This window comes from Myotis yumanensis, unplaced genomic scaffold, assembly GCF_028538775.1.
Source record: "Myotis yumanensis isolate MYYU_CA2020_CCGP unplaced genomic scaffold, mMyoYum1.0.hap1 SCAF_2, whole genome shotgun sequence".
NCBI lineage: Eukaryota > Metazoa > Chordata > Mammalia > Chiroptera > Vespertilionidae > Myotis > Myotis yumanensis.
The window spans coordinates 15180891-15205514 of record NW_027223753.1 but is presented as its reverse complement, the minus strand read 5'-3'; the positions used below and the strand labels follow the sequence as shown (position 1 = coordinate 15205514).

The 24624-nt window shown below is 42.8% G+C and overlaps 1 protein-coding gene across 7 annotated transcripts in view; it reads right to left on the bottom strand.

Moving 5' to 3' along the window:
* Positions 1-10283: 10283 nt before the first annotated feature.
* SRRM1 (serine and arginine repetitive matrix 1) overlaps positions 10284-24624 on the bottom strand; it is a 34633-nt gene continuing 20292 nt past the window's right edge. For 5 of the 7 annotated variants that reach the window (XM_070404371.1, XM_070404373.1, XM_070404375.1 and 2 more), the window contains 8 exons: positions 24532-24618; positions 23135-23279; positions 22732-22773; positions 18513-18623; positions 15988-16452; positions 15022-15217; positions 11711-11911; positions 10284-11342 (listed from right to left, as the gene is read on the bottom strand). In XM_070404371.1, coding sequence (XP_070260472.1) covers positions 11238-11342; positions 11711-11911; positions 15022-15217; positions 15988-16452; positions 18513-18623; positions 22732-22773; positions 23135-23279; positions 24532-24618 — 1352 coding nt within the window. In that variant the 3' untranslated portion in view covers positions 10284-11237. The remainder of the gene's footprint in view (positions 11343-11710; positions 11912-15021; positions 15218-15987; positions 16453-18512; positions 18624-22731; positions 22774-23134; positions 23280-24531; positions 24619-24624) is intronic. The other 2 variants (XM_070404372.1, XM_070404374.1) reach the window with 2 other exon arrangements.

Sequence of the window (24624 nt, the reverse complement as noted above, 5' to 3'; positions counted from 1 at the left end):
CTCCTGGTTTGTAGGTCGATGCTCAACCATTGAGCCATGCCGGCCGGGCATAATGTTCCTTATTTTACAGTGGAGACACTGAGACCCAGAGAAGGGAAGGGACTAAACTGGAACTAGAGCCCTAACCGGTTTGGCTCAGCGGATAGAGCGTTGGCCTGCGGACTGAAGGGTCCCAGGTTCTATTCCCGTCAAGGGCATGTACCTTGGTTGTGGGCACATCCCCAGTAGGGAGTGTGCAGGAGGCAGCTGATCGATGTTTCTCTCTCATCGATGTTTCTAACTCTCTATCCCTCTCCCTTCCTCTCTGTAAAAAAAATCAATAAAACATATTTTAAAAAAAGCAAAAACGAACCAGAGCTGGGTGGCTTCAATTTCATATTCTAGTCACCCTCCAAAGCTGCCCCTCAGCAGGGTTGGCTGGCTGGTCTTCACGGCTGGCAGCTGGCGGTCCACTTGGTAGGCCCGGCGATGGGGGCTGGGCCTTGGGCTGGGTCCTGGCCAAGGAGACCAGGGCAGGGCAAGGACAGAGGCTGAGAGGGGAGACAGCTAACCCATCCTGACCTCTCTGCCTGATGCTGGGTCAGGTGATGACAGATTTCCTCCTCACTGAGCCCTCTGGAATGCTTGGAACTCAGTGGTGACAGTCCAGAAGGGCCTTGGAGTCGAAGGAATGCTTCTAGATAAGGACCCAGAGCTGTGTCCTTTCCTTCTGACCTTTCCCCTCCTTTCCAAGGGTGGAAACAGCCACTTGGGGACACTTGGCCCACCCTGGTCAGCCTGCCCACTTCCTGCTCCAGTTCCTGTGCGAGGATTAAGAAAAACAATTTCTTACATTGACAACCCTTTACAGTGCATAAGCGATGCTCTCGTACATGCCCTCACTAACGTGTTTCCCAATCCTCACAATTCGGGTGAGAATCGTTATCCCTGTATTGTGGGTAAGGGGACCGAGGCTCAGAGAGATGGGTGATTGGCCTCGGCCATGGAAGTTTTCAGTTTGTTCACGAACCCAGGTCTCTCAGCCTCGTAGCTTCGCCCTCCCCTTTCCCAGCTGTGTGCTTCTGTGAATACCAGGGGGTGTGTGTGATGGGAAACAGACGGGCTTGGAGACAGGCAAGCTGGGGTTGAGTCCCCGCTCCACAGCTCACCGTTGCTGCACTTTCTTTGGACTGGGTACTCTACCCCTCGGGTTTCAGTTTCCTTATCTAGCCAAGGGAGTGACAATAGTCCCACCATCAGGGGTGACGTGAGAATGAACCCAGGTGACCACGCGTAAAACACTCACACAGTGAGCAGAAGACCTCAGTGACAACAGCGCCTGTCTTATCACAGTGAGACCATGTCAGGCTGCAGCTCTGCCTTGTCCCGTCTCCTCATTGGCTGCTGGGAGGATCACATGAGATGGCAGATGGCAAAGGGCAGGCAGTGTATGGCTGTATCGCTGCCAAGGTATGAATGGCCGCACAAGACTCGGATTGTCTGAAGTGAGGCTCCTTAAATGTCACGTCTCTCTGGACAAAAATTAACTAAGGAAAATCCTAACGCTTCCTCAGACTTGTAGTCCAGCCCTCTAGTTTCATAAGGGAGGACACTGAGGCCCAGAGAGGAGCAGGGACTTGCTCAAGGTCACACAGCTAGGCAGGGTGGAGGCTGACCTAGACAGAACTCTTCCCACTTGGGCCATGTGATTCTTTTGTCCCCTTCCACCGAGAGGGGGCTGACCCAGAATGACCTGGAATTGTCCATGTTTAAGGGCAAGTGAAGGATGGAAAAGGCATGTCTGGGCAGGAGCAGCCGGTGGAAAGATGAGTATGATGGGTCATGAGTCAACAGAACAGTGTGACTTTCCCACAGCGACCTTCCCCAGCGATCCTGGAACCGTGACGTAGATGGATAAAGGACCAGGCTGTGAAGGGCCTGTCCTTCCTCTCCCAGAGCCTGAGCCCAGCTCTCCCCAGTGCACTTAAGGGGGGCATGGTCAGACAAAGCAGGCCTGGAGGAGACGAGGAAGATGAAAGTGCTTCCCATGAGGCACTGGGCTCTTTGGTATGCATGGATCAGAAAACCCAGCTCAGACTGGCATAAGCAATAAAGGGAATGACCTAACTCCTGTATCTAAAAGTTCAAAGATAGCCTAGCAGGTGTGACTCAGTTTGAGCATCATCCCATGAAGAACCAGGAGGTCACAGTTTGATTCTGGGTCAGGGTACATGCCTGGGTTACAGGTTCTATCCCCAGTAGGTCGTGCAGGAGGCAGCCAATCAATGTTTCTCTCTCACATTGATGTTTCTATATCTCTATCCTTCTCCCTTCCTCTCTCTAAAATCAATAAAATATCTATATATATAAAACCCTAATATGCTAATAGACTGAACAGCGGAACAACTGAACAACCAAACAACCAGTCACCAGGGGGCAAACACAGAACATGGCGGGCATCGGCCGCAGTGGGATGGTGGAGCAGGTGAGTGGGGGTGCCAGACCAAGGCAGGGCACTAGTCCTGCCATCGGGGCAAGCCTCTGGTGGTTACTGAAAATTCTTTGCTCCTGCACACTGCGGTCCCGCCTGGCGCTCACACCCGCTGCCGGTGCCCAGTGCCAGTCCCAATCACTCGGCGCCGTCAGCAGGTACAAGTGGCAGCTGCCGGACCTGATCACCTCTCTGGGCTTCACCACCTCCCCCTGCTCCTGAGGGGTGATCAGGGCAGCAGCCACCACTCAACCCCAATCACTCCACACTATCAGTGGGGCCAGCGCCGTCTGCACATGGGAGTGGTGGTGGCAGGAGTGGGGCTGCTGGCAGACAAGGGACTAGGGGGCCGCAGCGGAAGGGCCAGGTGGGGGCATGGAGAATGGGCGGAGACCTGCCCCTGTGTTCACTGCAGCCTCGTGGCCCACAGTTTCTTTCAAGGTGCACAAATTCGTGCACTGGGCCCCTAATGTGTGTGTGTGTGTGTGTGTGTGTGTGTGTGTAAATGTATTTTTATTGATTTCAGAGAGGAAGGGAGAGACAGAAACATCAATGATGAGACAGAACCACTGACTGGCTGCCTCCTGCACACACCCCCACTGGGGATCGAGCCCACAACCTGGGCATGTGCCCTTGACCAAAATTGAACCCAGGACTCTTCAGTCTACAGGTTGACACTCTATCCACTGAGCCAAACTGGCTAGTGCAATGAAAACATATTTTTTTAAAAACCACAAAAAAACAAAAAACAGGGATGGAGGCAAAAGAGGAAGAAAAGTGGGGACTCTAAGAAGTAGGATTGACTTCTAGGGCGTCAGCTCCCGCTGCAGGCACCCAGGACCGGGGCGCCACCTAGAGGAAGCCTGTGAGAATAGTGCTGAAACCAGAGAGAGAGACACACAAATGAAGCTAAGCAGCAGAGAGATAGATGGAAAAATTGACAGATCAGAGTGTCACTGGGCTGGGTCAGGGCTGGTTCTTCAATGTTCCAGACCCTCCTGTGGATAATACCACTATATATGATGTAACACATACACATTATAAAACAATGTAAGACTTTTCCCATATTTTAACCTCTCTGAAATCACAATGTGTCTTTAAAATGAACAGAATGCGTTGTTTAATAGATGGCAGTGCATCCTCCAATTGCCAGCATCCAAGAGCTGATGAAACATAGGTGTAACTCGCACTGATGGAGCCCTCATGCTATGCCAGGCACGAGCCGAGCCCTCTACGTGCATTACCTTATTGAATCCATGCCCAACGGAGGCCGAGGCAGGTGCAGTCACTGGCCCAGTCTCACAGAATGCCTGTGGCTAAGACGCTATCTGCAGAAGATGGTTCTTGTCCATTGTTACAGTGCCCGCCTCCTCTACCTTATGTCCCCAACTAGATGGTTCCACCACTACCTGATTGCTCCTCTGCTCCCATCCCCCTTGCCTGCCATATGCCAGGAGCTTGACTGGGGTAGGGACTGCGTTTTGTTCATCTGTTAGGGAAGGTCAAGAAGTCGTGACACTGCTTTGACCTTTGAGCTGGACTCAGGCTCCCCACCCCTCCTCCCCTGTGCTCCACTCGCCTTCCCTGCTCCAAGGAGGTGGAAATGTGTTGATACTATCTCCAAGGGTACATGCCTGACTCCAGTTAAGGCCCCCTGGGTACATGACTGAACCCAGATAAGTCCTCTATATAAAACTTTTAAGATATTGGCAGGCATGTGCAGAAAACTGTCTCCAGGCTGCGCAAAATAAGCCTCCTAAGTTCCGGTACTTAACAATCTGGAGTGCCACCTAACAATCTGGAGTGGCCTGTCTTTTTCTTCAGTGACTCCCTGCCCTCTGCACGTGGGGCCGACTTCAGGTAAGACCTGGGAAGCGCCCCAAAAGGTTGTGACCCAACATCATCTCATTTAATCTTCCCCCAAACCCTATGGGGTGGGTACCATTAATACCATTTTATCTGCAGAGGCAAATAAGGGAGACCTGTAGCTGTGTTTTAATGTTGGCATGGGGTCATTTACCTTCCAAATTTCCTAGTTATAGAAAACATTTTAAAAAATGTTTAAAATATATTATTATTGATTTCAGAGAGGAAGGGAGAGGGATAGAGAGACAGAAACATCAATGAGAAACATCAAAAGGCTACCTCCTGCACATCTCCTGCGGATCAAGCCAGCAACCAGGGCATGTACCCTGATGGGGAATGGAACCAGCAATCTCCTGGTTCATGGGTCGATGCTCAACCACTGAGCCACACCGGCTGAGAGACAATAACTAGACCTGCATCTGTTACCTTAAGTTACAGTCTCACTCCAGCTGGTTTGGCTCAGTGGATAGAACATCAACCTGCAGACTGAAGGGTCCCAGATTCGATTCCAGTCAAGGGCACATGCTGGGGTTGAGAGCTTGATCCCCAGTAAGGGGGTGTGCAGGAGGCAGCCAATCAATAATTCTTTCTTATCATTGATGTTTCTCCCTCTCAGAAATCAATAAAAATATTAAAAGTAAATAAAATATATTTTATCTCTTGTTATGGCCTTCTTTGAGGTCTATTTTGTCAGCTATAAGTATTGCTACCCCAACCCTTTTTCATTTCCATTTGCCTGAAAGATATTTTTCCATCCCTTCACTTTCAGTCTGCGAGTCCCTTGTTCTGAGGTAGGTCTCTTGTAGACAGCATCCTATCTAATAGACAAACATGGTAATTGACCATACCTTCGCTACGCCTCCCATGGGCTAATCAGTGATATGCAAATTAACCACCAACAACGATGGCGGCTAATTTGCATACTGTAGGCAGGGCGGGGCAGCAGGAGCCACCATCCAGGCCCCCCTGTGCGGCCCGGGCGGCTTGGGGCTCAGGGCGATGGCGATAGCGGCAGCCCAGCCCCGTGTGCGGCCCGGGCGGCTTGGGGCTCAGGAGGCGTGATCAGCAAAGTGGGAATTGGCGAATGGGCGCAAGGGAGACCTCCTGGTCCTTCCCCTCAGCCCACAGGTTCCTATCAATATTCAGTTTCTACTGAAAGGAATGTGGCGCCTCCACTGCGCAGCCTCCCAGGACTTGGACTCGCAGGCTCCGGAATGGAGACTTCAACGCCTGCTCAGGGGAATAACCACCACCTCCCTACTCCACAGCTGCTTCTGTCTGCAAGAAACTGCGCATGCTCCTCCCTGTGACATGGGCGGGGCCAGAGCCTGAGTTGAGCAGTTCCACCACAGCGATAGCAGCTGGACCAGTGCAGGGAAGGAGCAAGGGGGAAGCCCTGGTTCCCTGCTCCTCCTCCCACAGGCATGGCCCTGGCTGCTGTTATGATAAAAGGAGTTGTGTTTTTCTAACTCTGTCTGGGTAAAGGAAACAAGTGTCTGTTGACTTCTGATCTTACTCTCCGAGCTGCCAGTTAATCCCTCTGGATGCATCATATCCAACCTCCAAAGGATCCGAGGGGCAGGATCAACCTTCGTTCCAAAGTTGAGGAAACTGACCAATAAACACGTGTCTCATGCCTCAGTGTCAACTCTTGCAGAAATCTCCGGGTAATGACTCAGATTCTATATCTAAGGGTATATTTTCTTGTTTTCATGTTTAATTCAGCCCCAGGAATCAAATAATACAATAAAGAATAAAATGAGTTCAGAGGGCTCAGCATTGTATTCCCAGGGCCTCTGGTCCCACACAAACCGCAGATCTGTTATCCTGAGATGAAAGGAAAGAGAAACGTGAAAGGTTTCCCAGCTCAGTCACAGAGACATCTCATAACCACATATTAAGGACATGACATTAACCTAGGGGTTGAAAGGACACAAATGGAATAGAAAATGGAGCCATTTGGAGTGAGCAGGCCAGCAGGGGGCAGTAAGGGGCAAGCAGGCCAGCAGGGGGGGAGGGGGCAGTTAGTGGCGAGCAGGCCGGCGGGGGGGGTAGTTGGGGTGAGCACACTGGTACAGGGGGCAGTTGGGGGTGATCAGGCTGGCGGGGGGCATTGGGGGCGAGTAGGCTGGCGGCGGGGGAAAGTTAGGGGCAAGCAGGCTGGCAGGCAGAGTGGTTAGGGGCAATCAGGCAGGTGAGTGGTTAGGAGCCAGCAGTCCCAGATTGTGAGAGGGATGTCCGATTGCCAGTTTAGGCTCGATTCCTGTAAACCGGCAGTAGGACATCCTTCCAGCGGTCCCAGATTGGAGAGGGTGCAGGCTGGGCTGAGGGACACTCCCCCCACTGCACAAATTTTTGTGCACCGGGCCACTAGTATACTATATATGATTCATGTTTTTTTTATCCATTCAGCCACTTGATGTCTTTAGATTAGAGCATTTAGTCTGTTTAAAGTTATTATTGATAGGTACTTGTTTGTAGCCATTTTTATTTTTTGTGCCTGTGTTCCTGCTTCCCTTTTTATTTCTTTTTACACTAGTCCCTTTAGCATTTCTTCCGAATAAAAATATATTTTAAATAAAAAGTGACAGTCTCCCCAAGTCTCCACATCTTCTTTATAGACTAGGAACAAATTTTTGTTTGGCCACTGTTCCCCAGCCCCAACCTCCAAAACTATGAGAGACTTGACAAAGGCATGATCAGCTCTACTCTACAGACTCTGAACGCCCTGGATCCAAAACCTACAACCAAAAACAAAACAAAAAACCCAAACAAACAAAACCTACAACCACAATTTCAGAAATATTCTCATGGAGATACAAATCAGCTTAAAATGGCATTGTGGTCTGTCAGCACATGAAGGGGTCCTCGACATTATTAGCCATCAGGGAAATGCAAACCAAACCACAATGAGATACTATGGCACACCCACTAGGATGGTTATAATCAAAGTGACAAGTGTAGGTAAGGATGTGGAGAAATTGGAACTCTCATACACTGCTGGTGGGAATGTAAGGTGGTACAGCTGTTACATGGAAAATAGTCCAACAGTTTTTCTAAAAAGTTAAGAGTGCCGGACAGCATGGCTCAGTGGTTGAGCATCAACCTATAAAGTAGGAGGTCATGGTTCGATTCCCAGTCAGGGGATATGCCTGGGTTGTGGGCTTGATCGCCAGTTTGGGGCATGCAGGAGGCAGCTGATCAATGATTCTCTTTCATCATTGATGTTTCTCTCTCTCTCTTCCTCTCTGAAATGAATAAAAATATATTTAAAAATAAAATAAGAGTTACTGGATAACCCAGCAATTCCATTCCTAGGTATGTGTGTGTATGTATATATATATGTAGACATATATATATATGAAAACATGTCCACACAAACTTGGATGTAAATGTTCACAGCTGTTTTATTCATAATAGCCGGAAAGTGCAAGCTGCCCAAATGTCCAACTGATGAATGAACAGAATGTGGATGTCTATACAAATGAGTATTATTCAGCATTAAAAATAAATGCAGGTAGACACACATGAGCATAGCAAGGGACGATGGGCCAGGTATAGGTCATCAGGGTGGCAAGCCCCAGATGCATAGCAATGGACAACCAATTGTAGGGTGGGACCTCACCCCAAGGTGACTTTTCCTCCCCTAGCATATCGTTGGTCATGAGGTTTGGACCCCCTGACCTTTCTTCCCTAGAGATAACATCTATGCCTCAAGTTGTGTTTCAACTCCAGGCCCAGATAAGCAATAAAACCAGCCAAGGCTGACATCAGGACCAGCTGCATTGAATAATGACTCCCTACCAGGGTGCCGGCTAATTTATCAGCGGAGACTCCGGCCCTGAATGGCCACACCTGGAAAGCTACTGAATATTCTATTAAGATCTGTCCTGGGGACCTCCCCTAAACTCTCTGCCCTTAAAACCCTTAGAATGGAGAGCATACAGTTCCTTTCCCTTTCCCTTCCCCCACCCCTCAGGCTCGTTACCATTAGCTTCCTCACTCCCAAGCTCCAAGGGCCCCCTTCCTTTACCTCCGTAATTCATTTCCTAAACCCATTTCTTCCAGGAATTACTTTTTCTACCTCTGTAATTTACCCAATAAATGTTCTTACAAAAAAAAAAATGTAGCACCATGGCTTAACCTTGAACAAATTATCCTTGAACACTGGAATAGTAATGATGGTTGCATATTGCAAATGTACTCAATACCACTGAGTTGCACACTGTAAAACAGTGAGCTTTATGGTGATGTTATATATTTTAAAAAAGGAGAAAACTGCATCAAATAGGGTTATGATCGATTAAAATGCTTGATATCTAAACTAAAATTTGCATTACCAGAATGAATACCTGTCATGTTAGCTAACAAAGGAACCTCTCTTTGTGCTATCATTGCTTTGTATGTTTTAACTAACACACAAAAACTCTGGGGTAGGTCCCACCATTACTCCCACAGAGGAAATGGCAGCACTTTACATCGGTCGCCAACTGGGGTCTGTGAGGTCCGAAAGGTTGGCGACCGCTGCGTTAGGGGTCAAGTAACTTGACCACGCTTACACATAGAAAACTATGGTAAAAATCCTGTCCTACCCGACTCTGAGGGAGGCAATCATCACATCTTTTCATTTTCTTTACCTCAAATCCTGTTGGCACTGGCAAACAGTGGTAATGATTAAACATTTTTTCACCCATTCATCAAGTATTTGTACTTCTATGTCCCAGGTGCTGGGGACACAGTCAAAAACAAAAGCAAGTTCCTAGGAACCAAAAATATATTTCAGGTAATAATAGTAATTGCTATACATGAAATAAAGGAGTTAAGGAAGCCTGTTTAAGGAAAGACAGGAAAACAAGACAGGAGATTGGCAGGTGGTGCCTTTTAGGATGAGGGAACCATAGAAACAAAGGCCCTGAAAGAGTAATCAGTCTTCATGGATTAAAGGAGGAGCAAGGCAGCAGGCACGGTCTGAGCAGATTGAGGAGTGGAGATGAAGATTCTGCCAAAGCAGTCACTCTAGACCACCTTAGTTCAGCCCCTGCAGAAGCATCTTAAGCTTTTGTTTTGTTATAAATCACTCTAAAATCCAACCTATAAAACAGCCCATTTTCTGTCCATGTCTTTTAGGTAAAAAAACTCTCCTAAGTTTCCCTGAAATTAAGACATGTAGGCACTTTCTCCTTTGTTTCAACTGCCAGAAATTAGGATAAAATGAACTGCCCATGTGTCATGGTGCCCAAAACGCCTTTACTTCTTTCATATGAATGTTGCTGTTTTACCTTATATAATGTTGTCAATTCCAAGTTTCCTCAAATTATTTTGCTCTGCTAAATCTTAAATGCAAAAATGACTTGATTGTTAGTAGGCAAAGCATTCAACACTCCCCTCCTCCCAGTCACCATTAGCCTTTATTCACTTGCTGGAAGGTACTAGGTTCCTTCTGTGTCAGCCTACACCAGTGATGGCGAACCTTTTGAGCTCAGTGTGTCAGCATTTTGTAAAACCCTAACTTAACTCTGGTGCCGCGTCACATATAGAAATTTTTTGATATTTGCAACCATAGTAAAACAAAGACTTATATTTTTGATATTTATTTTATATATTTAAATGCCATTTAACAAAGAAAAATCAACCAAAAAAATGAGTTTGTGTGTCACCTCTGACACGCGTGTCATAGGTTCGCCATCACTGGCCTATACAGATACTACTTGCTCATGTCTGGTCGACTTGCCCTGCCCATTATATATGCTCCAACCACTTTCCCTTCATAGCACTTATCACATTAATTATTAAAATAAAGATGGTACAACAACTTCACCACCTTTTACTTTCCTTTACCCTAACCCCACTCTGCTCAAAGTGCCAAGGGGTAAAATGCAGGCACTATAAGATTTCTAAGGTAGGTTTCTTGCAGTATTGAGATGAGTAAGTAAAAGTAAGTGGCCAACATTTTTAAATTTAGAAATTTATTCTGTTTAATCCACAAGCTTTATATAGCTTTAGTTAAAAAAAAAAAAAAAACCAACAACGAAAAAAACAAAAAACAAAAAAAAAAACCAAAACAAAACAGTGAAAACAAGACACTATTTCAAAGTCTGGGCCCTTCCAGCCTTTCAAATACAAGAGTTCTGAAGTTGTATATACCAATTGGAAGAATAAGACAAAATTATGAATGGAGCCACGACATTTCAAAAAACAAAATTGACGTAACTGAAGGATCCTTCCTGGGACTAGTTAACTGCCTTAACAAAAAAACACAACAGAATAGAATGAAATTCCAGTGTTCCAAATCAACTTGTTACACATCAGTATTAACCCACAGCGTCCTGGCAAACAGCATGCTTTCATTTTCTGTCTCATCCTAGAGCTTGATCCTGATTCATTTCAGCAGAGACTCCACAGGCAACAGGAAAGATGGTGGCATTAAAACGTTCATTTGTACTTTTGTAGTAGTTCAACAGTGGTCTTATTTCTGGGCAACTGCAAACCATACAAGGTTGGAAGCATCATAACTTAAATGGGTGCTAAGACTCAAATGAGAAAATGTAAAGAAAAAAAAAAAAGAAAGAAAACCTCTGGGAATAGCCAGGGGCATTTAAAGAAACCATAAAAATGCCAACAATATTTAAAGCCCCTTTTTTAAAAAGGGAACTTTTTCTTTTTTTGGCTTAAAATATTTCACTCTAAATGAATTTATGTCAGCTGTCAATAAAAGAATGTCACTAATACACTGTGGACACCTTTTGCAATGTAAATCCATGCCCTTTTTTACATGGTGAACTTCAACCTAGCAATTATTACAACAAATGTTATAGTCTAAAGCTCAAACACATTTTAGCATTTTTTGAAATTGAATTGAGTACAAACCAAATAAAATTTACATCATAACAAACATTTCCACCTAAGACTGTGGGGACACTTGAGCCTTCCTCATCGATCGCAGGGCCTTTTCCCGCAGGTGCTTTTCTAAGTCGTCAAGGTTATCTTCAGCTTCACTTTCAGTCTCCTAAAAAAAACACACCGAAAGCTCTTATCCTTAAGTCTTGAGACACTGCTAGGAGATACTAAGTACAGAACAAAATCACACTGTGATGATAGCTGCACAATTCTATAAATATACTAAACCTATCAAACCATATACTTTAAAAGGGCAAATTATGTAGTATATTAATTATATCGAGAAGTTATTTTTAAAATATACATTAAGTTATATGGCAGCTATTCATATTGTTATCCTTAATCTTGGCAAATTCCTGTTCTTGGTAGGTCATTGCGAAAAAGAGCAAGAGAGTTAACAACTAACTAGCCAATTATTAAAAAAAGAAGAAGAAAATTTAGCCACTTGTATAAACCGCGGGACAACGATTCTAATACCTTCCTGGGCTCTGGCTCTGCCTCCGGTTCTTCCTGTGCTGATGTGGTGGTGGGAGCAGCAATGGCTGCAGGGGTTCCAGCAGCTGCAGCCATAGCCTTTTCTTTCTTGTGTTTTTTGTGTTTCTTGTGCTTCTTATCCTTTTTGTGTTTCTTGTCCTTCTTTTTCTTCTTTTTCTTTCCACCCCCTTCTTGGTCTGAATTCTAGAAATCCAGAAAAATAACAGTAATAAATTAATCATTAAAATTCTGTCCAATTCAAACCCCCCCGCCCCCCCCCCCCCATTGCTTTTCAGAGAGAGAGGAAGGGAGGGAGGGAGAGAAACATCGATGTGAGAGAGACATATCATCTGTTGCCTTCCGCACCTGCAACACAGGTCCATGCCCCTGACTGGGAATCGAACCTATGAGCCTTTGGTGTGCAGGCCAACACCCTAACCACTGAGAAACACTGGCCAGGACCAAGTCAACCTTTTATTTTCCCAAGGAAATAACTAAATGGACCAGTCTCAAGGCTTCAAAGATATTTTACACAGATTTTAAGAGCTAGAATGAACTGTGACGGGAAACTTTTTTTTTTTTTTACAATTTTACCCAACTAACTTCACATTAAACCAGGTTTCCCGACCACAAGCTAGCTGTGAGTCAGGGTCAACCTCCAGATGTAAGGAAAAGCGGCATGTCCAATAGAAAGAAAAGTCTCAGAACTCAGACAGGCCTGAGCTGAATTCTGGTTCAGCTACCTGTTAACTATCTGCCTTCAAACAAATCTGCTCGACTTTTAAAATGAACCCTTTTGGATCAGCTTCTGGGCTCCAAAGGCTCCTAGTTGTGCTTGAGGGTAAGCCCTTAAAAAAAAATTTTTTTTTTTTAAATTGATTTCAGAGAGGAAGTGAGAGGGAGAGCTAGAAACATCAGTAATTAAAGAGAATCATTGATGGGCTGCTTCCTGCATACCCCCTTCCTGAGGATCAAGCCCACAACCCGGGCATATGCCCTTGACCAGAACTGAACCTGGGACCCTTCAGTCCATAGGCTGACGCTCTATCCACTGAGCCAAACCAGCTAGGGAAAGAATGCTATCCTTACGTAGCTTGCCAAAGACTAGATCAGTGGTTCTCAACCTTCCTAATGCTGCGACCCTTTAATACAGTTCCTCATGTTGTGGTGACCCCAACCATAAAATTATTTTCGTTGCTACTTCATAACTGTAATTTTGCTACTGTTATAAATCATAATGTAAATATCTGATATGCTATATGTGTTTTCCGATGGTCGCGACCCACAGGTTGAGAACCGCTGGACTAGATAAAGCAATAAAGTACTTTTCATCCCATCGAGTATTTCACAGGTTTCAACGTTTCTTTTTTTATAGAAACAATGTACAGTTGATTCTTGAAAAATGCAGGGATAAAGGATACCAACCCCTCTCGAAGTAAAAAATCCACAAATAATGCTGGCCAGATGGCTCGGTTGGAGCATCATCCTGGACACCAAAAGGTTTTGGGTTCAATCCCCGGTTGGGGCATGTACAGGAGGCAACAGATTGATGTCTCTCACATATTGATTACTCTCTTTCTCTCTCAAAATAATCAATAAACATAACCTTGAGGACTTAAAAAAATATACAAATAATATTTTACTCCCCCTAAATTTAATTATAGCCATGTCTCAGTGCCCGTGAGGGATTGGTTCCAGAACCCCGAGGATACCAAAATTCACGGATTACCAAATCCCTTAGATAAAGTGGCAAAAAACAATGCTTACAGTCAGCCTTCCAACTGTGGATCGAAAATACTGTTTTTGATCCACAGTTAATTGAATTCATTGATGGGAAACTAGGGGGATATGGATGGTCAATCGTGTATTTATTGAGGAAAAAAAATACACTTATAAGTGGACCTGTGCAGTTCAAGAGTCAACTGTATTTCCCCTGTTGAAAAAATAAAAGCATTAAAGTGCAATGAAGAAAAACTCAAATCACTCATCATTTCCCCAACACTGTGGTCAGCAAACTGCGGCTCGCGAGCCACATGCGGCTCTTTGGCCCCTGGAGTGTGGCTCCTAAGCCTTAGGAATACCCTAATTAAGTTAATAACAATGTACCTACCTATATAGTTTAAGTTTAAAAAATTTGGCTCTCAAAAGAAATTTCAATCGTTGTACTGTTGACATTTGGCTCTGTTGACTAATGAGTTTGCCGACCACTGCCCTAACACATAACCCACTGCCAGCAGTCTAGTTTCTTCTTTGTGATATACATTTTTCCTTTATAAAAATATCATATTTATATAGACACAATCTAAAATAAAAAATTGCATTGATTTGCATGATCTTAATTAGGCATCCCCCAAATGTATCAAACTCTAGAGAAAACAGTAAAAATACTAAAGTGTTTTTCACCTAGATCAGTGATGGCGAACCTATGACACGTGTGTCAGAGGTGACACGCAAACTCATTTTTTTGGTTGATTTTTCTTTGTTAAAAGGCATTTAAATATATAAAATAAATATCAAAAATATTAAGTCTTTGTTTTACTACGGTTGCAAATATCAAAAAATTTCTATATGTGACACGGCACCAGAGTTAAGTTAGGGTTTTTCAAAATGCTGACACGCCAAGCTCAAAAGGTTCGCCATCACTGACCTAGATAATAGAACCATGGGCAATTTTTTCTTTCTGTTTTTCTAGATTTTCTAAAGAGTCCTATCTCAACCACCAAGACTCTGGAGTTTAACAGTGTTAGATATATCACAAATTAGTGGGTTGCTAGAGTACTTTAATGGATTGCTGATGCAATCAACAACACTTAACTTGTACCTCCTTGAAGTCTATCTGAACCACAGAAAATAATGCTCCTCTGAGCTACAAAAGACAAAAAATGTTCTCTGCTTCCAAGTGACCACATGTATAATAAAAAAGCGTAATATGCAAACCGACCGAACAGCAGATCAACTGTCCGGATGACCACGCTATGACATGCACTGGCGCCAGGCCAGCCAAGGCAGGTGTGATGCGATTGGTCAGGGGGCCCCGCCATTGCCCCAGGATCACCCCACAGAGGGAGGCCCAGGTCACCGGCCGAAGGGGCAATCAACTGGGGGGGGGGGGGGGGGGGGGGGGTAGGGGGGAAGGAGGAGGGGGGTGGTGACAGACGCAGGCAGCGCCAGGCCAGGGTGCGGGTGGGGAGCAGGGTGGGGAGCAGGGCCGGGTGCCGGCAGCTGGGGGAAGGAAGGCCTACCCTTGCACGAATTTTGTGCATTGGGCCTCTAGTACAATTATAAAAGATGTCCAAAACAGACCAGACACATACCCTCGCCGGTGATGGGCTTGGTGTTGGGCTTTTAGCCTTTTTGACCGGTACTGCTGGTGACCAGTTGGTAGAGGGTGACTGAGACTGGACAGGAGATGGAGGTGCTGGGGGTTTTTTAGCTGCTGGCTCAGGAGATCCTGAGACAGATCGGGAGGATGAGACTCTTCTTACAGATTGAGGGCTTGGTGAGGCAGCTCTAGACAAAGGGAAAAACAAAACAAAACATTTATTATCCAAGAACAGAGATCTTTCCTAAAAGAAAATAACCAACTACCATTATAGAACTAGGTCACAAAATTTAACTCAAAATTATATCATCTAAGTCTCCTAGTATTAAATAGTTCAAGCCTCACAATCCTCTTTCCATTCTGTTAGTGATTCTTTCTGTATGAAATGAGCAATGCCAATTCCTAGTATTTTACTTAATACTGCTTTTAACTTTTATCAGTCTTACATAGACATGCAAGGAATATTCTAGCCCTAGCCAGTTTGGCTCAGTGACTAGAGTGTCGGCCTGTGGACTGAAGAGTCCCGGGTTTGATTCCAGTCAAGGGCACATGCCCAGGCTGCAGGCTCAATCCCCAGTAGGGAGCGTGCAGGAGGCAGCCGATCAATGATTCTCTCTCATCACTGATGTTTCTATCTCTTTCTCCCTCTCCTTTCTTCTCTGAAATCAATAAAAATATATATTTTTTAAAAAAAACACCAAAAATGAAATATTCTATTCATCACTTAAGAGTTTAGAACCAGAAAGAAACCTATGGCATTTAGTTTATGCCATTAGGAACAATTCTGAAAACAGAAAAGGTTCTCTGAATAGTAATCAGAATTTGCTTTATAAGTTTGTATTCACAGCTTATTCTTTCTGTAATTTCATAGTAAAGGGGGGTGAGGAGAGGAGCATTTCAACATAAAGAGAGCTATGCAAGTTAATGTTCCTAATCAAAGAGCATAATATATCTTTACTTTTTTGTCTTTTTGGGTTCTGGCGTCCTGGAGACTCTCCTAATGGGCCTAGTACTTGGAGATGGGGATTGCCTTCTTTGGGGTGATGATGAGGCTCCTCTTCGAACGGGTGGAGGACTTGAGGAGGGCTGAGGAGCTCGAGGCCGTGGCGAGGGCGAATGCCGTTTGTTTGGTTGTGGTGACCGGACCTCCCGCGTAGATCGGCCTGGGGAAGACCCTTTCCTATGCTTTGATGACAATGAAGGTGAACGTCTCTTGTTGGCTGGGGAGCTTCTTTGTTTGGGAGGTGGAGAATGGGAGACACGACGCTTTGGTGGTGGAGATGGTGATGCCCTTCGTTTAGGAGGGGGTGGGGGAGAAGCCGTTCTTCTCTTTGGAGGTGGGGAAGGAGAATATCTCCTCTGTATTGGAGGAGAGTATCTTCTTGGGGAAGGTGAGCGCCGACGAGGGGGAGGAGAAGGAGTCCTATAGGAAAAATACATCATTAAGCTGGAAGGTCCAACAAGAAATAGTATACAAAGAAAACTAACCAGTAATCATGGCAATATAGGCACATCTCAGATACTTCGGATTCTGTTTCCTATCATTGCAATACAGCAAATATTGCAATAAATCATGTAAGCCCTCACTGGTTTGGCTCAGTGGATAGAGCGTCGGCCTGCGGACTGAAGGGTCCCAGGTTCGATTCCGGTCAAGGGCATGTGCCTTGGTTGTGGGCATATCCCCAGTGGGGGGTGTGCAGGAGGCAACTGATCGATGTTTCTCTCTCATCGATGTTTCTAACTCTCTATCCCTCTCCCTTCCTCTCTGTAAAAAAATCAATAAAATATATTAAAAAAAAATAAATCAAGTAAAATAAATTTATTGGTTTCCCAGTGCATATAAGTTATGCTTATACCATACTGTAATCTATTAAGTGTACAATAGCACATTTCTTTAAAAAACAGTGTATATACAGTTATTTAAAAATATTTTATTGCGCCGAAACCGGTTTGGCTCAGTGGATAGAGCGTCGGCCTGCGGACTCAAGGGTCCCAGGTTCGATTCCGGTCAAGGGCATGTACCCGGGTTGCCGGCACATCCCCAGTGGGAGATGTGCAGGAGGCAGTTGATTGATGTTTCTCTCTCATCGATGTTTCTAACTCTCTATCTCTCTCCCTTCCTCTCTGTAAAAATTCAATAAAATATATTTAAAAAAAAAAAAATATTTTATTGCTAAAAAATGCTCACCCATCATCTGAGCCATTTTTTTTGTTGGTGGTAGATCTTGGCTGTGTTGATGAAAATGCAATATTTGCAAAGTGCAATAAAATGAGGTACTTGCGTGTATTGTACTAGCACCAGGCAAAGGGAGTATTTTCTAAATGCTATACCTTTATCTTTATTTAAGTAAAAACATCACAATAAAATTCCTGTTTATCATAAAGTACTACAATAACCAGAATTTTGTATTATTTTCCATACAAACAACTGTAAACCTACTTTTGCCCCACATTAAATAGTGTTCCTACCTTTAAATTGATTTCTCTGTATCGATATGTGACTCAGATACCATAAAAGCGAGCTATTTAAAGTGTATATTTTGCCCACCCCTTGTGGCTCAGTGGTTGAGCGTTGACCTATGAACCAAAAGGTCAAGGTTCAATTCCTGGTCAGGGCACATTCCCAGGGTTCGGACTCAATCCCCAGTAGGGGGTGTGCAAGAGGGAGCTGATCAATGAATCTCTCTAATCTGATGCTTCTCTCTCTTCCTTTCCCTTGCTCTCTAAAATCAAAGGTCCCAGGTTTGATTCCAGTCAAGGGTAGATGCCTGGGTTGTGTACTTGGTCCCCAGTAGGGGGTGTGCAGGAGGCAGGCAATCAATGATTCTCATCACTGATGTTTCTATCCCTCTCTCCCTTCCTGTCTAAAAATATATCTTAAAAAAACATTTTTTAAGAGTATAAAGTGTACATTTCAATGGTTTTTAGTATATTTGTAGTTGTATAACTATTATCACTCCCCATTCCCACCTAGACACCACTAAATCCACTTTGTATCTATAGATTTGTGTTCTGAATTTTTCATATAAATGGAATCATATATGTGTTTTCTGAATGGCTGAGCAATATCACTCTAAGCTATTTCAATCATAAAGGCTCAAACGTGCTCTAATTAAGATTCATCAAGGGTGGCGGGGGGAGATCAACCAAAGGACTTGTATGCATGCATGTTAGTATAACCAATGGACACAGACACTAGGGGGTGAGGGCATGAGCGGGGAGGTGGGGGCAATAGGGGGATAAGGTCACATATGTAATGCCTTAATCAATAAAGAAAAAAAAGAATTCATCAAAGATGGACACACAGTAATGTGGTGAAGGCCTGGGTAGGGCGGGGGCTGGGTGGAAGAGGATAAAAAGGGGGAGATTGGGGGACAGGTGTAATACTGTCAACAAAGGTATTTAATGATCTTAATAACTATATAGATAAATAAGCAAACAAAGTTGCTCTAATGAACTCCAACAAACATTCCGATAAAATACCTTCGTCTTGGTGGCGGTGTGGGAGACCTACGCCGTCGAGGAGGTGGAGCAGGAGAGGGAGAACGTCGCCTTCTGGTGGGCGGTGGGGAGGGACTTCTCCTGCGTCGACCGCTGCACCAAAGAATTATAGTTGATTCTCAGTTAGTAGCATTTATAATTAAGTTATCTAGATGACACCATTTCAATCATTATTAACCCAAAGTGCAGCAACTGTTACTCTATCCCTCAGAGCAGTTTTCAAATTACAGTTCAAGACTATTAGTCAAGACCCTGGGGTTATGAACCACCATTTTTAAAGAATAGAAAATCAGAATGTTGCTTGCAGTAAGGATAAATATTTTTTATGAAAAATTTGTTTCAGTATATAAATATGTAGTCTGGGTCATGATATAAAATATTCTTAACGTGATGAAGGGAAAAAAGTTTGGAAGCAGAGCCTTAAGAGAATTGTTTTGTAATTGGCACACACCAGAATCACCTGGGAAACTTATCTGAGCTTTGCATTCATCAGGTCTGGGCTGTGGTCTAGCCAGTGTATTTTGAAAAGACTCTCAAGGTGATTTTCCAATACCTTACTAGAAACAACTGCACTGAAGCCTAGAAAAAATTAATGTTCAAAACAGATATTTTGAATTTAACACTTATCAGTGGCTTAAGGCCTAAAATCTGGGTGTCATAGCTCCAAATTCTTGAGTTTTAAAATGTACACTGCTCGAGAGTTGCATACTGTTAACTGAAAACACTATCCCCAAAGGCAAAGGATAAAAGTTGTCTGAGCACTAAAACTACCACTGGGATTGATTTGGTTAAAATACAGATAAGGATCATATAAACCCAATGCTGAGCTTAACAATACACTTAACCAACATAAAAGCACATCTGAAATGTACAGATTATATCAATTCATAGCCATCTTCCTAAAGATATATTAAAATATACACTAAACCAGTGTGCCACCTTTTGGGTAAATTTGTAATTACAAGTAGCCAAACAATATAATTAATTTCTTGTCCAGAACAGTATTGGTGCTGTCCTTGAGGTCTGAGGAGCTCGAGGCCATGCTCCTCTTATTTCCTATGAATCTGGAAATATTTTCCAAAGTTTATTGGTCTTGGTTCCCTTTAAAATTAAGAAGAGTTCTGTTACCAGAGAAAATCCTGAAATTATTAAATTAAAATTTGTATTTGTTTATGCCTTGTGTGGACTAAAACTTCACTTTGAATAGATTTAAAATAAATGCTACAAGAGGCAAAGATATCAAGACAGATAAGCTTTAGATGAGTGAAATGTAGGCGTTGAACTATTAATTACAAAAAAAGGGACAGTTTTAAAGGGGAAGCCACTTATCAGCAGGGTTAATCAGAATTATGGGACCAAGAGAAACAGGATGACTACAGTACTGTTTCATCAACAGGTAATGAAGATTTCAAATGGGTTTTTGACTTAAAAAGAAGAAAAGCAGAGGTTTATATTCACAAACTTTGAGGGTGAGATGACTTAAACCAGAACTTCCAATATGTTATCAATAGGCCTAATAGCATAAGAGGCTATTTACTGATTATGTAGCTTCTCTTTTAAAAATTCTCCCAATTTGTTTGCAAAACATTAAACAAAGAGTCTCATTAAAATTGAACTCAGATGAATCTATCTATGAGATATTTATTCTGCGCCTTAGTTTCATTTGTAAAATGAAATAACTAAAGGTCCCTTTCAATAATGACCTTCACCTGGTTTCCTGTGTTTCTATGTGAGAAAATAACTGAAAAGAGAATAAATAAAACCATAACCAAAGTAGCATAACCTAAGGAACTGCCAGAAAAATCTGATAATCACTTATAACTGGAATCTTGATACCACATGATTCTATGACCCGAAAGCTCTAGTTTTTTTTAACTGATCTGATAAGGCACACATTTCAGGGATTAAAAGAAAAAAAGCTAAGCATTTTCTAGTTACCCTGAACACTAATGTCAAACGAAGCCTTCAAATGTGTGTAGAAATTGAATAGAAAGTTTCCCTCCTAAAAACTGTGTGAGAACCAGTTTTCAGTAAGTTTCAATTTGATGTGTAGCCCTTAGCCTCTCAAGCATTTAGGAATAGACAAGTCTCCTAACAAGGGGCCAACTTGCTATCTCTGCAGTGATGTCTTCAGAACAATCTCATTTCACTAGGCACATTGGTGATGGGAGGTAAAAAGTTATAGATGTGACAACTACAGTTAGTATGATCAATATACCGTATCCTTTAATTTAAAGGAGTATTCGATCCCCAAAGATGAGTGTTTAAGAGCATGAAAAATGTTACTGTTTTTTGTTTAAACTTCATATATATATAAATGAAACCAGACTGTGTTTCCCCTCTTAAAACACTATAAATATTGAAGCATGATTCCAATTAATTATTTCTACATCTCTAAATCCCAGACACCTGACTGCAATTTCTAACATCACTAAACTTGAGGCTACTAGTATAATTTAGTACCTTTTATTTTTATATATATATTTTATTGATTTCTGAGAGGAAAGGAGAGGGAGAGAGAGATAGAAACATCAATGATGAGAGAGAATCATGGATCGGCTGCCTCCTGCACAATCCCTACTGGGGATCGAGCCCGCAACCCGGGCACGTGCCCATGACGGGAATTGAACCCGGGATTCTTCAGTCTGCAGGCCGACACTCTATCCACTGAGCCAAACCAGCTAGGGCAGTACCTTTTAAAATGTGGATACACAAAACAAAAACATCCTGGTGTAGGGTGATAAACATTAGCGTTGATTTCACTGTAATGAGAAATCTCTTTTCCAGTAAAGAAAACAGTTCCATAATTTGGGGAGTGGGAGAAATCTTACCACTAAACTGATTTTGTAAAGTATACAAATCTATCAAGTTGATGAGTAAAGAAGCCATGGTTAATTACAGCTGGGTACAGAATACCTTAGCACAGGGGTGGGCAAACTTTTGGACTCGAGGGCCACAATGGGTTCTTAAACTGGACCGGAGGGCCGGAACAAAAGCATGGATGGAGTGTTTGTGTGAACTAACATAAATTCAAAGTAAACATCATTACATAAAAGGGTACGGTCTTTTTTTTTTTTAGTTTTATTCATTTCAAACGGGCCGGATGTGGCCCGCGGGCCGTAGTTTGCCCACGGCTGCCTTAGCATCTAAGGCAGTGGTTCTCAACCTTCTGGCCCATTAAATACAGTTCCTCATGTTGTGACGCAACCATAAAATTATTTTCGTTGCTACTTCATAACTGTAATGTTGCTACTGTTATGAATCATAATGTAAGTATCTGATATGCAGGATGGTCTTAGGCGACCCCTGAAAGGGGTCGCGACCCACAGGTTGAGAATCACTGATCTAAAGTGATCTTGTTTTAGGTTTTCATTTTTTAATTGAGAAGTAATAGTTACTCTCATGGCACAAATATACTGCTTAGGCTCCACTACAAACATTGCTGACTGGTTCTAAAGAACCTTTCCAAGAAAACCCTTTTATTAATGAGACTACCTAAAAGAACATAGCTTCAAAAAACTGAGCCAAAGTAAGACAATGAGAGTTTTAGGAAGAACAAATACTTAGAAATTAAGTGGCAGCTAAACCTCCGCAAACAGAAGACCAGTGAAGATATAGTCTAGGGCTATGTCAATGGCACAGGTAAGACCTAGCTTTGTTACTTTGTAACTCTAAAAACTCACTTTACTACTTCCGGGCCTGTTTATTTCAGCATGAGATAGGCCTACATTAAAGATTTCTAGGTATGATTTGACTTTAAAATGTTAGGTTTCATGGTCACCCAGACACTGATAATCAAAAAGGGTCAATGAAAATATGCAAACCTACCTTCCTACCATAGGAAGCACTGAGCAAAGGCCAAAACCTTGCATTCCTCTTTTACTTTTTGAAGCCTCTCCATAGTTTTTCTTGCCTTCCCTAATGTCACCATCAAGTCCTTCCCCACTAAATCTGAGGTGCTATTACTACCAATACTTTAACTGCACAAAAATATAAGTTCAAATAACTCTCTAAAATGAACAATATATACAATTCTATCTTATATTGATGTGTGAAGAATATAATTAAAAACTAAAACTGAGGACCTTTTCCACAGCCATACATTGTGTACCTAGGAATGGAATAAGGTTACCTAAACAGTAAATTAAGTCACTAAAACTTTGACATGTAATCCTAAGTTACAAAGTAGTGTCTAACCAACCTTTTAGTCATTGGCGATTGCCATCGCTTTCCCATCTGCATCCTGAGAGCAGTGGAGAAAAACAAATGTCAAGAATTCCATTCACCAAATTATTCACTTCAATGGCATTAAGTATCACTAATGGAGATATATTTTTTCAAAAGGACTCAATGCTATCATTTAACTGGTATTCTTTTTGTCATGCACACGTATCACATGGTGGTATAAACCTTACAAAGTTCTCGTTAAATAGCTAATAATCACCAAACAATGCAACCCCCTACCCAACAAAATGTGACCATTTCCTTCTGTCCTGGAAATGGAGTTAGCCAAATTCTAAAATAAGCCCATAGCCCATCCCTTAATTTATGAAGTTTCATCACTACAGAACACAGCAATGAAGCTATTGAAGAAAAGACATTACCGAGGGGAAGCCTCTTTCTGGCGTTTTCGAGGTGATGGAGAGGCACTCCGGGAAGGGGAATGTCTCCGCCGCCTGCCTACCTCACCATTCTTCACATGGGACCTCTTGGGTCGCTCTTCTTCTGAGGAAGATGAGGAGCCAGAATCTATAATTACACAATAAACAAAATATTACAGCAAGTCTGTGCTTAAAAGTCTGTCCACATCAGTGATTCCCAAAGTGGGCGCTGCAGCAATCCAGGGGGGCGGTGATGGCCACAGGTGCATTTGTTTTAACTTTTTTTGTATTACCTTTCTATTCTGAGTTCAATAAATAGTTTCATAATTTCAAACTTCAATGTTTCTAATTTACACCTTTCTTTACTATATTTTACGAAAAAGGTAGAAACATTAATACATGTATCTTTCTGTTTAATTGCTATTAAAATTTTTAAAAAATTAATTTCCAGGGGGCGCTGAGTAATATTTTTTCTGGAAAGGGGGCAGTAGGCCAAATAAGTTTGGGAACCACTGGTCCACATTTTCTGAATCTAAGCGGATGGAGTGTCTAAAGCAGGGGTCCTCAAACTTTTTAAACAGGGGGCCAGTTCACTGTCCCTCAGACTGTTGGAGGGCCGGACTATAGTTTAAAAAAAAACTATGAACAAATTCCTATGCACACTGCACATATCTTATTTTGAAGTAAAAAAACAAAACGGGAACAAATACAATATTTGTATTTGCATGTTGCCCGGGGGCCGTAGTTTGAGGACCCCTGGTAAAGCAGTGATGGCGAACCTATGACACGCATGTCAGAGGTGACACGCAAACTCATTTTTGGGTTGATTTTTCTTTGTTAAATGGTATTTAAATATATAAAGTAAATATCAAAAATATAAGTCTTTGTTTTACTATGGTTGCAAATATCAAAAAATTTCTATATGTGACACAGCACCAGAGTTAAGTTAGGGTTTTTCAAAATGCTGACACGCCGAATTCAAAAGGTTTGCCATCAGTGGTCTAAAGATTAATTACTTTGCCCTAGCTGGTTTGGCTCAATGGATAGAGCATTGGTCCTGCTCAAGGGCACATGCCCGGATTGCAGGCTCGATCCCTACCAATCAATGATTTTCTCTCATCATTGATGCTTCTCTCTCTCTCCCGCTTCCTCTCTGAAATCTATAACAATATAAATAAATTCTGTTTTTTTAAAAAAAGGATCAATTACTTTATTTCTATGTAGGTACAAACATCTTTCTCCTACATATACTCGCTATCCTGAGGGACATGCGTATCTTTTTATATATATAAAGAATATATATAATTCTTTATTGTTGAAAGTATTACATGGGACATGCATATCTTCAGTATTTTTAAATTAGGAAATGCAGGAAGAAAAAACTTAATCAGCATCCATACCAGATGATGACTGCTGGTTCTGTCTTCTGTATTGGCGTCTCTGCTGCACAGAATCTGCTGCAGCCATTTTGCCACCTTTATCTTCTTCTGAAA